The sequence below is a fragment of the Netta rufina genome, assembly GCF_964035555.1.
Source record: "Netta rufina genome assembly, chromosome: 6".
Classification (NCBI taxonomy): Eukaryota; Metazoa; Chordata; class Aves; order Anseriformes; family Anatidae; genus Netta; species Netta rufina.
Window position 1 is genome coordinate 35,948,926 of NC_140129.1, and position 17,865 is coordinate 35,966,790.

The following is a 17,865-nucleotide window of genomic DNA, read 5'->3' on the forward strand; positions in this document are numbered from 1 at the left end:
AACAAAAAGATTAATGATCCTTTGTATTATAAAGATATTAATTCATTAATAATTAATTATTAAATGCTGTACATGAAGTGAAAATTAAAAAAAAAAGACAGAATCATTATAAGAGGAAAGATATCTCACAATAAAGGCAATGAGAGGAAAATGAAAGCACATTCTAATTATACCTCTTCTGATGACAGGATAACATTTAGAGGTGACTTAAAATTATATTTACCCAAATCCTTCATAATATTTATACTCAAAGAACTAGTCTATCTGAAAACAGTTTTTGCTGTTCCTTTGTAGAACTGTAGATACCAGACTTTCTCTAACAACAACTTTCCTATTGAATTGCTCAGAAAAGACTGGGATCCATAGCTTTCTTGTGAAGGTAGTGCTAATATCTGGTTTCATTATGAGTAATAGAGATAATGATCATTAACACATGTAGAGGAGAGTCTCAGAATATGTGCTTGTTTACAAATATTGCTGAAAATCAAGTTTGGATCTCACATAGCTAAATTAGTATCTTTTTGCTCCTGCCTTGATCATTCGTGGTCATGCTTTTGATGCATTTTTAGTGCTCATAAGAATGTAACTTGCCTTTTATTTTAAATTAGGGACATTGTGATCTAAACAGATCACAGTCTCACTCTTTCTTACCAGCATTAAATTCTATTACCAGTTGGCCTTTCTGACCAAGAAAAACTAGTCTGTTTATTCCCTGAGATAGTTTATTCAACAGAGGTTATTTTAACCTCAGGTTATTAGCCCATCTGCAAAGTAATTTAGTGAGTGAAAATGCTGCTGAAATCCATATTCATGTTGTGGAAGATTTCATTGCAGCAGACACTTGTATCAATTTACAGCATAACCCCCTCCAACAACACTGATATAACATAATTGCTCTGACTGCAAAACACAAAGCAAGGACGCAGAGTGCTCAGGCTTTCATGCTAACCTTAGCTTCCTCTCCTGCAGTATCTCTGGGTAAAGTAAACAATAAGTAGCAGGACTGTGTTGAAGCCAGAACGAATTTCTAGGCATTTTTCCTTGGTTCCCTATGGATTTAAGCAGGGGTCATTAGTCCCCATTGCATGGAGCTCCCTGGGTGCTGAGGAAGGGTACCATACTCAACCAGTACTGAAGGATCTGGATGGTTTTGTATGCAGTTTTCATACTGCATTATATATACTACATCATACCCCTGAGCCTCATAAGGTGTTCACAGACGCCTCCCATCTTATTCTGGGCAGAATTGCTGATTTCACCAAAAGAGAAGTTTTTGAGTTGTTTGCACGTAGCAGAGGTGGGTTTATCTTTCCAAGACCTTGAGGTTGCATCCCATCCTTTCTGGAATGGGAGATGCACATCCTTACCCTTTTCTTCTGCTTATTGCAGAATCTGAGCAGCAAACCAGCTCCAGATTACAACAGGAAATCAAACTGTGTTTGCACCTGAGTGCACAGAGTCCAACTTCTACTGCTACCTGCAGTTTTATACAATCATTGAAATTAAAGATGTTAAAGTCCTCTACAATTTACCATTCCACCTTCCTGCAAAATTTTCACTGGTGGATGTGCTTTGCATGGCTTTTCTCATGTCAGTGTGAAATGCCTTAGCAGTTTTCCAGAAGAAGACACTCTGTACCCAGTATGCTTCCCTATCAAGAAACTATTTCCACGTTCTTTGTCTATGTTTTTTCATCCTCTTTTCATCTCATTATGTGTTTCCAAAATGCCTCCACTTTTTCTGTTGATTGAGTAAAGCTGCCTTCTTTATGTTCAAGTATCTGCAGACTCAACCTTATCCTTTTATCATCCTTTTTTTTTTTTTTTTTTTTTTTTTAAACTTGGCCACTTTTGCCTTCCAAATAGTAACTCGTTAAATTTCATAACACCTTTGTAAAATCAAGTATCAATACTGCAGCTTTGATCTGTTGTTAGAATTCAGAAAGATTAAGCTCTTGTCAGAGACCAGACAGGAAGTCTGAGGCAGAGCTGGGGAAAAAAAAAATCCAAACCCTTCTCTTCCAGTGGTTTAGCCACAAGAGCATCTTTCTGCTTTGAATAACGTTTTTGTATTAAAAAAAAAAAAATAATGAAAAGGAACAGAAACACGCTGGACTGTCAGTTTGAGAAGAACTGAACCATGGTAGTTTTATGGTTTGGCAAATGGAGGTCATAATTACAACTCCAGTACTGAAAGATGCCAGAAACTATGGCTGCAAATTATTTGACCAGGATTTCTTACTCTGCTTCTTTTATACTAAATAGATCCTTTTCTATCCAAAAGCACCCTGGAGAGCACACACTTTTTTTGTCCTTTAATAACAGCATCAGAGTTCAGTGAGCAATCTTTGGAAAGCTGATTATTTGCTTAATGATGCACTGGCCACTGTCATTTCTATTAAGTCACCAATACTTTTTTTTTTTTTTTAAGGTAAAATGTCTTAAGAATAATTGAGGAAAAAAAAAAAAAGATGCATCAAGCTGATTAATTACTTTGTGTTGATATTACTCCAAATCTTACTAAAAGGGACTTATTAGTGCTTTACACTGTTAATGGAAGTATTTTTATTATTCTTTGGGATGTGCAGCGACCTAGTCTATGAAAGCTACTTCAGACTACAAGGGCTTTGCCAAAACTGCTGCACAGGCAAAGTCCCTGGAGAAGGAGCTTAGATGGCAATTGAAGATTATTGTGCTTTACACCACCTCCCAGGAACATAAATGGTACAGGCAAAAAAATCTGCTCTTTGAATTGTTTGCATCCATACGGAGGAGCTGGGGAGACAGAGCAATGTCACTCAGGGATGCGTGGACTGACATCACAAAGTAGCAAAGTATGTGGAGCTAGCCTTAAGTGTTGAGTGCTTTCTGGGTGTCACACATGCCCTCAAAGCTTTCTGTTTTTTTGATATTTTTTTTTTAGAGCTGGAAATGATAATACGTTTGGAGAAAGGAGATAGCTTGGCTTACAGATACGATGATGTAGATTCTCATCTAGTTTCTGTCATTTCCAGCTGCATCAATTTCAATTTGCAGTTGGAAAACCCACAAAACATTATCTTGAAACACAGTGGCTTTTTGCAAAGTAAGCAATTAAAATCTGGTCAACGTGTATGCATTTGTGTTTTGATCTACTGTGTATTAGACATTTTTTTTTTTTTTTTTTAAGCAAAACATCTAACTATATTTAAAATTATGTATTTAGCATAAGAACTTTATTTCTGAGGTAACACACTTGGGAAGTGGTTATCTAAGAGAATAATGAACTCTTTGGTAATACCAGCAGCTGCACTACAATAATCTTTCACTTGAACTTGATCTATTCTTATTTTATGTGATCTTGTCCACTTGTGGAAAATCAGGTCATATTCATGGTTAATTTTTTCTTTGCAGAAACCAGGATATAAACCTGAGTGTGTGGATTTGTGTGGTGCTCAGATTGAGTGGACCCCAGAGAAATCCAGCAGAAAGAACGTCTTTCAGGTAAGAGGCAACGCATGCATTTCATTGCTCATTTGAGTGTAGAATCTGTTAAGCTAAGAGGTAGGTTTTATTTCCTTAATTTTAATAACTAGAGACTGATATAATACAGCATTTTTCCTACTAATACAGGAGTGTAGCATTTTATCAAGCGTCGGTTTACTATTTTTTCAAGGGAAGGATTTCTGATGACTGAGTCTCCCAAACACTTGAGAACCTGTTGATTTATTGATTAATGCTCTGTATTCAATTTGTTTTTAAAACTTAGTAGGTAATTGCTTTGGGTTCAGGCCTAGAATCTTGACCTAAAGGACTTCCATAAACACAACTTCTTCAAACTGCTTACACAAGCATTGCTCCAACGCAGTGCGGTTACTCTGTTTATTTTTATTGCTGTTCAGGGTGCTCAGACGGTGATGACCCAGGTTCATTTCGGGGAGGGGAGGGGAAGATGGTAAAAGCTTGCCTCTGTCAGGGCCAGCACAGAAAGATGTATGTTTCTCACAGGTCTATTCATTCATGGAAAATAATATTATTTAATTACTACATCTAAGTCCCATTGAATTGAAAGGGAGGATCAAGGCCTTAGATGATGAAAGGATGAGAAGAGTGTTATTGTAAGGTTAACATTCCAGGATCTGGAGGCTGAAAGAGTTTAATGCAACATTTTCAATTTTTGGACATAATCCAGCTCCCATGAATATCAGTAGAAAGAGGGGTTTTTTTGTTCCACTTAAAGTTGCATCAAGCCACATCAACATATTATTCTTTATGAATTGAGTTGTTTCCCAGAATTCTAACGCTAAGATTTTTTTAATAATGTAAACTATGAAGGGAAGAGAGAGACAGAAGCAAACATGCCAGGGTCAAGATATTGTTAGTTATCAGATAGTCCTTTTGCATCACCACCAACTGAAATGTGCTGGAGGAACCAACTGTGCCTGGGTCTGGGGTTTAACCATCACATACAAAACCCCCGAAGGGACTGTACTCAGCTTATCGAGGAGAAACCTATTCAGGTCAACTGGGTGTTACAGAGATTTTTTCAAGGTTTATTTTTCTAGACATCTTTCCAAAGCACATGCAATATTTAGAAATATTCTTCATCTTCAAGATAGACTTACCCCCCACATCCTTCAGGTTGTCTTGAAAGAACACTTGGAGCTTTGTCATTTCCTAGGTATTTTTAAAACAAATATTTTGGTTTTGCTGTCAATCTTCAGCTTTTTTGCTTGCAAAGTGATTAAGTATAACCTTAGCCTTCAATCCTGCAACCCCCTGAGCACACTGACAAGCCTTCTGAGCTTGTAGGGTTTATTTCTCATTTCACAGTAAGCAAAATTTCTGTTTGGAAATGTGTATCAGAGAGGTGATTCACTGAAGCTAATACGTTTCCAATGCAAAGACAAATGAAGCTTTGTTATAGATTTATCAAAACTAGTTGTATGAAGACTTGCAATGTATTTTCTTCTCACTTCTCTTAGTGTGAGGTGGAACTCCACTGAATCAGAATAATGTGAGAAAGGAAACTCATGCACTACTGTTTGAACCCATTAAAACGTGTCTTCATCAAGCCAATAAGTGAGTGGGAGAGACATTAAGAAGTAAAAGCATGGGAGGAAGGACATATGCTAAGACACATTTTGAAAAGGGATGGAGCATTGTTTAGACAGAGAGCTACAAGAAGATTATGCCAGATGGTAAGAGTGAAAGAGGAGAAGGCTTTGGCATCAGTAGTGGTGACATTTTGGGAAAGGAAAGGACTGAAGGAGAGTGGTGCTACACGAGCAGATAGAGTGGGAAGGGGACTAGAGAGTGAGTGAAGATTTATGACATAGTCTGGAGGAAATCCAAGGCGAGTTCGAAAGCAGAGAGGTCAGTTTGTACCTGGGTACTGAATATTGCAGGAAGCACTTCTGATGTTCTGCTTATTTGAAATGGATGGGAATAAGATTGATAATATATGTCAACTTAATCATAGATTTGTTCAGATGAATAGAATGTGGGAGCTGGAATATTTTGATGTTGTTGTTTTTTGTGTGTGCGTGACCTAAATATAGATGCATCGCATTGTGATCTGATTAAATACATTAGCTGACTAACTCTGGAATGATCAGAAATAAGTATGATCATATCTTCAAAGGATGGCAACAAAGCATGGTTGGTGGGTTTTTGTTTCGTTACTTTCTGACCAATAAAACATTATTTTCTGATCCAAACAGAGCAATGGTTGCTTTCTGCTAATGTATTGTACTAGGCGTAGATGCAGAATTTTGAGTTTGATTTAGCCTGGGTGCTCAATTTGAGTTCATGAATTATAGATTAGAAATAGAAAATGACTATTGAGATTTTGGTTTGAAGAAAAAGAAGGAAATCTGGAATTTAAAATCTAAGCATATGACAGTTAATGGATGGTAACAAGAAGATGGAGTACAGGAGTATCATAAAGAAAATTAATTGGAAACATGATCGATGCGGGGGGGGAAGAAGAAACTGCAAGTAAATGATATTCAGGCAGGAAGATTTGGGTTTCTGGTCTTGATCATGAGGTTTTCAGCAGTGTTAACTCCATTCATTTTAATTGAGCTACTCCCTGTTTAACAGGATAAGTCTGATCTGCCTTTCACACTATCCAATTTGTGCATGCAGTAATTTCTGTTCTTGATGAACATATTAGCTTTTTTTTTTTCTTCAAGTTTTCCTTAATAGTAACTGAAAATATGCATGTCATGAAATATAACCTTCTCATTTTCCTTCATTTATTTTATTGATGATATAGCTAGCACCAAGGAAGAGAACTGGTTAGAAACAGCTTTACAGGATGTGGGGAAACATAGCAGTTTGCTGTGAGATACCGTGCTGTTTGCTCTCACTGACTGAATGACGTGATACACTAGGTCTTCATCAGAGGAGTGGTGAATAAAAGAAGATTTATGTTCAAATCACATGCTTTAAATATTTCTGCTAAGTGCTAGTTTGCTCTTTGGTGTTTAGCCTGAAATTTAAAGCACTGAGGATTAAAAGGATTACAACATAATCTTAAATAATCCTAAGTGTCATTTACAGAGAGATGGTTGTAATAACTAAATAAAACCATGTTAAGGGATGGCAGTGTTGTCAGTCAGCAACTGGAACAGAAACTGCCTATGTCACTCTGGTGTTCTCCTCTTTCCTTTCTTTGGTTTCATTTTATATTGGGTAGGTAGATTTTGATACGAGTTACCAAAGAAGAAAATAACACAATGGGCTACTTTGCAGTCAGTACTAGTGTGGTTACTGAGACATCAGAAACTAGATAAGTTTACAGAATTTCTCAATATTAATTGTTTTCTGCTTCTAGTAAACTTTTCCACTGGAGTTTATTCCTTCCCTTGCTTTACTCATCCTTATGTCTAAATCAAGCAGCTCTTTTAATTTAAAATTCAGCCCAGACGTTGTAGAAGATGTGCTCTTGACCTCTGGCTTTGCAATCCTGGAGCTTCATTAGCACAAAGTCTTGTGGCTGTAGACTATTTTCTTGAAGAGATTTGGGAAGATTTCTTTTGGGTAATTCAAAAAAGAAAAGGAAAAATTGGAGAGAGGTAAAGAGTGCAATAAAAGGTCATGAGCAGCATACTTGTGAATTCACGAAGCAGCTTTGTTCTCTTAATATCCCTATTCATTTAACTAACAGACATATTTTAGTTTCTTTAGTGATATTTTTTTCCTGTTTACCAAGTTCATGTTTTAGGAATGTTTCATACACAAAGTTTCTGGAGTTTGATGCCCTGGCACTTCCCAGAGGTCTGGTGTGATGTTGGTTTTTATTTCTATAACCTTCAGCCGTAAAGGGCTACTCATTCATGTGCAACTAAGTATTAAAAATGTATTTTACAAGTAGAGAAATCTGTATTTACAGTATACATACAGTATTTCAACAGTGAGACAGCTGAAAGTGCAACTGTACCTGTGTATAATATGAAAGAATTTATCTTGCAGCTGTTTCCTATATAACAACATTTATGGCACTGATCTAGGGTAACTCCCTTGTCCTTGAAGCTACTCCAGCTTTGTCCATGAGCATAATCTGAATTATAAACTATTTTGTTCTACATACCGTGGAATTAGTATAGAATCTGGATGCCTCCCAGAGATGTTTTAAGTCTCCACTTTTTGCCATGGGAGGGATCATTTTCTTTTCCATGATCTCTCAAGAGGAAGCACTGAGAATGTAGGAAGGGCTTTGATTGGTATTGGTATTTGGATTTCTTTTGATGGTTTTAAATGCAAGTGCTGCATAGAGGAGGCCAACCTAAGGAAGGCACCTTGCACTTGGATGGATGTGCAGCTTCTGGTGGTCCTCATCAGCAGCTGGAGCCTGTTCCCTAGCCCAAATTTTCCCTGGAGATCTGCCTCCAGAACCTCAGAGTGCTCTTGTCTGCAGCTCCTACAAGAACACACAGTAACCTTTGCTGGCTTTAAATTTAATATGCATTAAACTGATGTTTAGGACTTGCTGCTATCTTACAAAAAGAAAAGTCTGTATAGCATTTTGTCTGCTTCTGGAGGTTACTGCTATGATTGTGTTTAATTTCTGTCACAGGAACCTGAATATATCATTGTCTAATTAAAAAACTTAGCTGCATCACACAGTTATTAGCTGGTATCAGTGAGAGGTTCTTTAAATAGCAAATGTAATCAATTTATAATTAGTTTTAAAAAATCAAAACACAACAGCCAAAAAATGGTCTTAACCATCATCTTAAATCATCAAGTGTTTATTTTTATGTAAGGAGTGCAGTATTTTTACTGGGATAACTGGGAGATATGAATGCAGCAATGTGAAATGGCCTCTGTGTTGTGTTTCTAATTCCCTCTTCTTGATGTCTTGACACTGACTTACCTTACTGACCTGCCAAATGCTCGCTAAAATCTAATGGATGGATACAGACAATCTTCTGACCTTTCATATATCAATTATTTTATGTTATAACCTAAATACAAGAACCATGAATGCATTCTTTTCTTTATTCTTAATGTTTTTCATGAAGAAAGCCACATAATACTTCCTCTGTTTTGGCATAGATGCATCCAAAGCACAGAATCAGAGCTGTGGATAGTGGACACTTTAAACATATACATTTTTACTGATTTCAGGATTCTGGGACCTGATTCTTAATCTACTTTCACAATAGTGTAGCTCTGACATTTCTGGAATTAATTCTGATTTACATCTGTTGAAAAAGAGTCTCTTTATTAATACCCACTAATTGCCATGTTACCCTTTCATTTCTTTTAAGCCAGAAGTTGCAAACGAAATCATGCTTTCTGTAGCTCGTTGCCTTGCTTTCTTAAGGCCCCAAATGTTGTGTATCAAGCAGTTCAGATCACAATCTTTGTTTTTGGAATCCACTGATATGGCATGAAAACTGCTCAGGATCTTATGCAACTAATCACTAGATTAGTTAGATTAGAATAACACTAGAGCTGTTTTTTTCATTGCATTCCCATATCCTTAGTTTTATTGTTAATTAAGAAAAAAAAGTAAGAGAGAACATAACAGCAGAAGAAAAGTATCAGTGATCATAGGGAAAGTTTTGGAGACAGTATAAAATTGCTTATAATATGCGTTGTAAACATTACAGATCTGCCTCATGAAGATTTTAGCATGACATTTCATTTTAAGGTGATAAAGGGGAGAGGCATTTAGAGATGCTTGGGAAAGTTTTGTTTTGTTTTGTTTTCTTTCTCCTAAGAAAAGGGCAGATTTAATGGCAGTCAGTTTACCTGACAGTAGCTGTTCCTAAGGAGTTACCCTTGGTTATTAAAAAACATGGAAATTAGAAGCTCTAGCTGAGAGAGAAAAAGATCCTCATCTAGTCCAGGATAAGAAATGGTTTTGAAACTGGGGCATGCACAGAAGTTACGTGATACCTAGTTTCATCCTTGTTTCAGGAGTGCTATGTGAGCAATGATCAGGCTTTAACCATCCTAGGGGAATGAGAGTGCTTGCTTTCTCTCACCAATGCTTCAGTCATTTCATTTCAAGTTCATTTAAAATATTTATTTTTTTTTTTAAATGAAGGGGGATGTACTTCAGCAGTCCTTTGGTACAAGCAGTGACAACAAAGCTTTTTACCTAATGTTGGGAACAGGTAAACTGTAACACTTTGGATTTAATACATATAAAAACAGTAGAAAGAAACTGAAACAAGAGTTTCAGAGAAACATAGGAAACATGAAAACTTATTGTTTTACAATATGGCCCCAAATGTTTCTGCTTTATATTTCAAAAAGGAAAATAGGCAATATTTTCTCAGGGCACGAAGTAGGAAGACTCTGGACTTTGACAACTCCGTGCCTTTAAAGGGTTTAGGAAACCGAGTCTTCAATATCTACAAAGCAACAGTATGAATGAAAAGCCAAGTAGTGCAGCTGTGTACATAAAACTGGCATGTTGAGCAGATAAAATAAAGCAGCTACAAAACTAAAACTGTAGCTAAAATTTTTTTTCATTTTTGTGCTTCCTGTCTCTACTTTTGGGTACGACAGAACTTTCTTTGGTGTCAGTAAAGGCCTCATCTGTTTTGTGACTGCAACATCAAGACAGGCAATTCTTTGGCATTCTGCTTCATATAACTTTTTAAATATATATATATATATTTATATAATTAGATACATTATAATTATATAGATTATATATAATCCTATTCAACAAGTTACTAATAATGTGAAAAAGTTATTCCTATTTAACAAAATAATGAAGGCACTTCTGATATGCGCCCCCCCCCCCCTTTTTTTTTTTTTTTTTTGCATAACTGGCTACTTTCAAAAAGATTCAAAATTCTCAATAGAACTTCAGTTGATTAGCAATTTCATATCATTTTAGCTAGATTCTTTTTTTTTTTTTTTTTCCTGATAATTGTGTCGTGTAAAATATGGAAAAAAATCACTTGAAGTGTAACTTGCACAACTCATGGGAGTCTTGAGAAGGCAATAGAAAATTTGGATCAGGAGAGATCTGTTATCGGTCTGGTGCCTCCCTGCAGTGCTGCAGATCGCCTCTGCCGTGGCACTCACTGAAGGCTATGAAAAATCCAGGGCGAGCAGCTCCTGCGGCACGGCAGAGCTCGGGTCTCACTCAGACCTGCAGAGCTCCAGAATCAAAGTGGAAAGCAAGTCTGTATTCTGTGAAGATCAGGCTGATTAAAGAAAAAAAAAAGGGGGGGGGGGGGGGAGGGGGGGAGAAAAACACATTCTCCAAATCTGACATTATGTGTACATAGCCATGTCTGCCAAAAATGATTATAATAATAGCTCGCTGCACTTTTTTAAGAGGCCGTCTTTTGACGGATGTAAGTGCTGATATGCGAGTGACTGTGAGAGGTACGAGTGTCTGTGTATGCTCATACACATGTGCTTCTTAAGAAATTATGTGAATCACTTAGCTCTTGACAGCTACGCTGCAGCTTTCAGAAGTGCAGATGTTATTTGTCCATCAGAAAAGAAAATATTTATTTCAAGCCACAGGCATTTTCCGCGTTGCAAAAATAAAACGTAACAGCAGTTAATGCTTAATGTGCATGTGCAATAATTTTGTCAGGGCCAGAAGCACTGCTGAGCAGAAGGGCCTGGACAGACAGGCGAGTGCACAAGAAGCACTTTGTGCGCTGGATAACGCCAAACCTTAGGAAAAAAAAAAGCAATCTGCCCAGCTCACCCGCAACCGAAGCGCGGCTGTGGAGTGGCTTATTTTTCTCTCATCCTTCAGCTGTTTTTTTTTTTTTTTTTTATAATTTTTTTTCCCCCTCAGCTGAAGAAACACAGTTCGTTTTGTGGCTCACATGCGAGATGGCAGTGGGCTGCAGCCTCTTGCTGCATTATTCATAAACATATTGCTGCCATCTCGTGGGCAGCGCACGAGGCGGCCCGGTGGGCTGTGCGGCCTGGCCTGGCGTCGCATGGCGGGCGGCCTGGAGGGCTGTGCCGTGGGCCAAGGGTGGCCGTGATGGCTGCCCACCGGTTCCTAGGCACCTTTCTGGGGGGGGGGTATTGGTTGGGCTTTTAAGGCTGGGTTTAGCCGGTTGCTACATGAGGTAACGTCTGGTGGAGGAAGGAGGAGCGCTGCCGTAAACCTGTGATCTCTAAATTATGCATGCGGTGGTGGTTTTATGTTTTGAAGCGTGGATTGGGTTCTGGTAGAGAAAGGGTGAGCGGCTTCGGGCGGGTTTGTTCGAGGTAAAGCACGTAAGGAGAATTAGTGCTGCAGATACCCTGCTTGGGGAACTTGATAAAGCCCTGATGTGGGGCACCTGGTACCTAACGAAGTGGGGCCAATGCTATTTTCATACACCTGGCAATCAGCAGCCAAGAAGGAGTGCAGAAAGATGTAAAGGAGCCTGGATTTCCTGCTTCTTTAATTCTTCAGGTTTGCTCGATTCTCCTGAGTGAAAATAAATAAACTATTTTAAAAGCATTATGATTTTTGCAGCCTTCTTAATGTAAGTTAAATATTAAAAAAAAAAAAAAAAAAAAAGTCTTGATATGTGCCCAAACATTGCACACGTTCCCTTAATTTATCAAACTCTTGAAAAACAAAGAGAAAAATGAATCCTAAATGAACTCACTCAGAGATAATCAAATCTGACTTGTTTACATGTTTGGTGCTGGTATTTCTGTATTCAGCCACTACATTTTTTAAAATCTTGGCTAAGTCACTGTACTCCATTTTAGTGTTTCTCTTTAATGAGTGAGGCAGATATTTAAAGTTGGCTGGGCACGGGGAGCCTTGGCTGTCCTCTCTCTGAAAGGCAGCACCTCGCATTTGTGTACAAAGGGATGCCAGACGATATGGTAGGGATTCACATTTTTGTGGGGGAGTGATTTATATAGCTGACACTCTTTGGGAAGAGGATGGTTTGGGATGTTTCAAGGTGTTACATGGACAATGGCAGGCAATTTGAATGCAATGGAAGAGATGTAAATCGTGACCTGCCCTCTCTGTTAGAAAATCTACCTCTCTGTTTTCAGCCCGGTAGTCATTCTTAGGCTGTGATTCAGGGACCACTAATGGGATGGGGAGACTTTTTGAAATGGTAATACAAGTGTAGTCAGCCTGAGAAGACATTTAAGGTAGTTCCCAGATGGCACAAATGAAAAGAAAGCTCAGAAGAACGTTTTTGATAAGGAACCCTCCCTTTTCAAACCTCCTCTTCAAGTTTATGGATTTTAAGGATGCACTTCCAACTGATCCCAGTTATAGTTTTTTTTATATGTTTTATGAGAGTTTGTTGAAAATTTGAATTTGAATCTAGGGGCTGAATTTCTTGAATTCTTGCATTTTTTAATTAAATATATGTTTGTGTCTGATTCTTTTTCTTTTTTTCCTTTCATTGCTTTTTCTCTGATTTGGGGTGGATAAATTCCTAGGAATTTCATGTAATTACATCTGTAAAACAGGGTGATCCAAGAAGCTCAGAAAATATTTTCTTTGGCAAACAAAGTTGCAAAGAGATGTGGTTTGCTTGCCATTTTGTTTATGGAGAGTACCTAAGTTAAATTATCAGGTAATTTTAACACTTAAAATCCCCAGCACTTCAATCAGCCTCTCTTTGTTTTGTTCTTCTGATTATAGACATGATTGCTGCAAATACATTATTAGTTAAAATTTTAACATACTTGAAACCTAGAATGTGTCAAGGGCCCCCTTAAATCAGAGTTTGCAGGTAAACTTTTACAGATTGGGCTTCAGACTAGTTTTTCAGGATGAAAACTACCCATTTTTATAAATGAGTATTTGTGTAAGAGCACATTTTAATTTATGAAAGTAGGATCCAATTAGTAAGATTCTCTAAAGTAAGAGAATTATTATTATTTTCTATTATTTGTACATAGTCATCACTAGGTGGAGGCATACTTTACATATTCTATTGAATGTGTCATCTGTTATGGGCTGAGATGAATTGCATTGATACTGCATAGTTCAGTGGAAGGCTTTTAACCTGAGCTGTTGAAATAACCTGTTACCACCAAATGCCAAACTCTCAGATGGACTAAGCAGACCTGTGCTTCAAACACTTCCAGTGCTGAAAAACGATGAAAATTGGGTATTTTTTTTTTTAATCATGAGCAATGCAGAGCCCAAGATTATCTTGAATCTCTTGAATTAATTTAGAAACAAGCACATAATTCATCCGTGGTAAAGTTAAAATGACACAAAGCAGGTGTCACGGAGCAAGAGACCGGAATAACCAATATTTCTCCATTTTAATACCTCATCTGCAGCACTTACAGAAATGTAGGGTGGCTTCATTTTACTTCTCTTCTTATTTATGGTAGCAACTCCCATTCCCAGCCCAGTATTTTGTCACAGTACAAGGCTACCTGCTATAGACTGTAAATATTAGATTTTCACTGAGGATAACAAGACCTACCCCTACTGAAGCTAAAACACTGACTTCACCCAGACTCTCCAGCTTTACTCCAGGGGTAGATCTGACACAATTGGGCAGGTATATGTAGCACCATACATATGTTTCTCTCTCTGAGCTGACAGGGCAAAGCCTGTGCAAGGTTGTCCTCGTCTAGCAGAGCCCAAGCTGCGTGTTTGAGGGGCTGCGCATGGGAACTCTGGGGTGTGAATGTGGGAGTCAGAGACCAGAGATGTCTCTTCCTCCATGGTTTGAATACTTTATTACGACTCTCAACAACTTATAATATCTGCTGGCTTTTATTGTAGGAGTGACTGGAGAAGAAAAGGTGCACAGATTATAAAGAAAAAGCACAATTTATTCAGAAAATAATCCCTGTCTTTTGGAGTAACACAGATTCTTATTTAGGCATCCTGAGGAGAGGAGGGGGGAAACATATTGAAATGAGAGAGGTGCAAAAATGTGTTTTGGAGAAAGGCATCACGATTGAAGAGAGAAATTTTCTGAGCTTTGTTGCATCTTAGCCCCGGGCTGGCCCGGTGGACGTTGCTGTGGCCACCAGCTTTGTCACCATCCTTGGGACAGAGTCAACCACTTACACCCTGGGGAGTGTGCTGCTGTCACCCCTTCCTTTGGGCTGGGAGAACACTGAAATGGAGCTGAAATGTGCCCCCCTCTTTTCTTTATATTTCTTTCCTGTCTTTTTTTTTTTTTCTCCACTGACTTGGATTTGGAATCACACTTTTAATAATTATATTCACAATTGAAAATAAAATAAACATTTTGTTTAGTGCTCACAGAATTGCCAACCAGTGCGTAAGCAAGGACATCCAGCAATTTATCTGCCTGTAGAAAATAATTATAGCAATATTTTGAAATGCATTGGTTATTGTTTTGTTTTGAAATATAGAATGTAAATCATCAGTTTTGATTCTTCTGTTTTAAATGGCTTTTTTGGAACTAAGGCTCTTGAATAAGAGTCCCTCAAGCCAAGCTGTTACTCCTGGGAAATTCTGTAGTGGTGCTGGTATTTGAAAAATGCACACCTTCTGAGAAAAAGCAGGAAAATTCTGTCAAACAGACTGATGGGAATTCCCAAGTTTGGAAATGCGAGTTCTGCTGGAAAACAATGGCAGAGCAATACGGCTGTGGCTGCAGAAAGGGAGCGTGTTTTCACCATTGCATTACATTTTCTTTTTTTTTTTCATTGTCGTTCTGGAAACAAATATTCTACACAATCAGTAAAAAGTGCAAAGTAAGGAATAAGAGGGAGTAATGTGTATTGGAACATAACATAGGCTTTACCCGTGGAGAAAAGTGTGAAGAAATATGGTAAAACTGAATGTAAACAAAGAAATGGGGAAAGTAAATGTGGGAGTGAGGAACTGTGTACAGGGAGTAGGAAGAATGTAATCCAATACTGGGAGATCAAAGGAAGGGAAGCCAATTTTTTCAAATATTCGGTAATAACTTAAATGTAGCAAGGTAAGGGGTCTGAACAAAGGGTCAGAAGATCACAAATTGGTAAATGGGAAAGGAGAAAAAAGAGAGAGAAAGAGAGGAAAAAAAATTGTACAATTTTTTATTGTGGGGAGATCAATTATTATCTCCATCTTCTGTTGTCTGAGGACTCTTTTATAATTACCAGCATTATTTCCTCTCCCTCTCCTGCACACACGCTCCGTCTCACCCCCCTCCCAGGCAACACTTCTCCACTCGCGCAGATTTGAGGGGGTAGGAGGATCTCAGGGGTTCTTTGCAAGATGCTCGTTTCCCACCGCAGAGTGTGGCATTGCCAGGACTCTTCAGGGGACTCTCTGCCAGCTATCCTGAAAAGCTTGCAGAGGAGTGGGAGAAGATTTGCATACTGCCCAAGCAGGGCCAGATCTGTACCCCCCCTCTCTGCTGAATAGTGCTTAAATAAGTAAATAATGACACTGAAATCGTTGCAGGTTTTGCAGAGTAGGTGCTGTGATATGTCAGGCTATTAGGGTCTGACCCTTTGTTGTTTTTTTTTCCTCCCCCCCTCCTCAGATGCTCCTTTTTTATTCAAACCTAGATTGCTTTTCACCTGCATTTTCCCCTCTAATTTTACCTTTCTCTGGTCTTGTTTTCCTTTCCTTTCCCCTCTGTTTTACATTTTTGTATTTTAATAACATATTTTAAGTCATTTTTCTCCTGTTCTCAATGTGATGACAGTATATCCTGATGGAAAGATAATAATGCCCAAGGAGGTTTTCTTTTATGAATTCTGCTGGTGTTACTTTCACATGCACAAATATATCATCTTGATTTCTAGCTCTGGGTCATTTCATTGCTCTTGTATGTCTTGCTACGAGATGTTTCCTGTAATTAAAAGATTAGGTTAAATAGATTATTTGTGCTGCCCTGTCTACATAAATGTTCTGTTTCTGTGCCTCCAGATACCGGCTTTTGTGTTTTAAGGCGATGTTGTGGTACATGGAGTTGCATCATGTCTCCTTTGTCTTTAAGCTGCTGACTTAGTGGTAACAGAAGCAATCAAACAAGACATTTACTGCCGGAGCCTCATAGGGTCAGTGAATTAACAGGTGCCAATAAGTTCTAAAGAAGTGTTTTAATCGTTTTTACAGTATTTAATTAATGGACTTTTTTGGGGGAGTGGTGACTGAGCAGACATAAGGCTGATAAATATTTAATGTTTGTAGCTAGGGAACTTTTTCTCCCTTTCATGTAATTTGAGGTGTTTGCTAATGGAAAACAAACTAAATTGTTGTGTAGCATGCAATCAATGCTAAGCAGCTATTAGACTGCCCAAGGTTTGGATACCTATCAGGAATTTATCTATACATACTGTAATATTCTTGTGTTTATAGTCTGTCTTGTTTAGAGAGCAGTTTGGAGTCAGGGTGCTCGCAGGAGACACAAGCCCACGTGCTACTGACTGCAAAGTGTGCAGGTCAGAGCCTCTAAGATGGCTTTCACTGAGCATGTCGAGCCTTAATTGAGGTGGTGACGCAAATTCGTCCTGCTCCTCTGAGATCTGGTGGCAGAGATTTCTTCTCATGGTGAAGAAATGGGTTACACCTGTCTGTCTTGAAGGCAAACCCACAGAGAAGGAGCTGGCCATGCTGCCAAAGCCCTGTAGCCACGTTGAGATAAGCTCAGCCTCTCTTGGGGCTCCTCACCTTGACACAGGACTCCCTAGCACAGCTCAGGGCTGCGGCCAAAAGCCAGCTCACACCTGGCTGGCTGGGGCCACAGACAGAATTAAACCAGGTCCGTATGGAAAAGGTTGTTTATGACTCTGAAATCATTGTAGGTTTATTTCTTATGCTAAAGCTCAATGGTCAGTGATACCTGCTTCAGCCTGAGATTTAAACTGTGTGATAGGGTCTTACACGTCTAAATGTTCCCCTAAATGGGGACCTGGGCTTTAGCTCTTTAACCATGCGAGTAAAAACTCATCCTTTTAGTCACTGATTCATTTAAATATCTATGTTAATATTTATGGACTATACCAAGTAGCCTCTATGAACGCAATGACTTGACTACTAAGTGCATAGCGGTTTTCTTGGACTGTTGTGACTTCAGTAACTTCAGTTTGTTGGGCTGAGCTCTAGAAAAAAGACTCCAGGTCCCAGTGTGCTTGTTGGTCTACGCAGTATTCATGACACTTACTTAAAAAGTAATACTGGTAATGCCATAATTATGCTTAAAACTACTTTTTACTTGCTTCTTATCATAGCCTATTTTCCTTCACTTTAGAGGAACATTTCCATTCCTATTATTTCCCAAATCAAACGTCCTTACTTTTTATTAAAAACAACAAAAGTGTGTCTGAGCCAGATTTGATGTCCTACTATTCCTCACAAAATCTTGTTTTGTTTCCTTAAAAATCAACAAACAAACAAAAAAACTTTTGCTCAATGCCCCTGTCTTAAGGAACAATGTTTGTGGTACAGCCAGCATGGCTCCATTGTTAATCACCAAGCTTT

At 38.3% G+C, this 17,865-nt stretch overlaps 1 protein-coding gene across 1 annotated transcript in view; it reads left to right on the plus strand.

Moving 5' to 3' along the window:
• ARHGAP15 (Rho GTPase activating protein 15) overlaps positions 1–17,865 on the plus strand; it is a gene marked incomplete at its 3' end in the record, with an annotated part of 333,310 nt that overhangs the window by 60,409 nt on the left and 255,036 nt on the right. Inside the window, exon 6 of the mRNA XM_084289199.1 lies at positions 3,393–3,482. Within this exon, the coding sequence (XP_084145325.1) occupies positions 3,393–3,482 (90 nt within the window). The remainder of the gene's footprint in view (positions 1–3,392; positions 3,483–17,865) is intronic.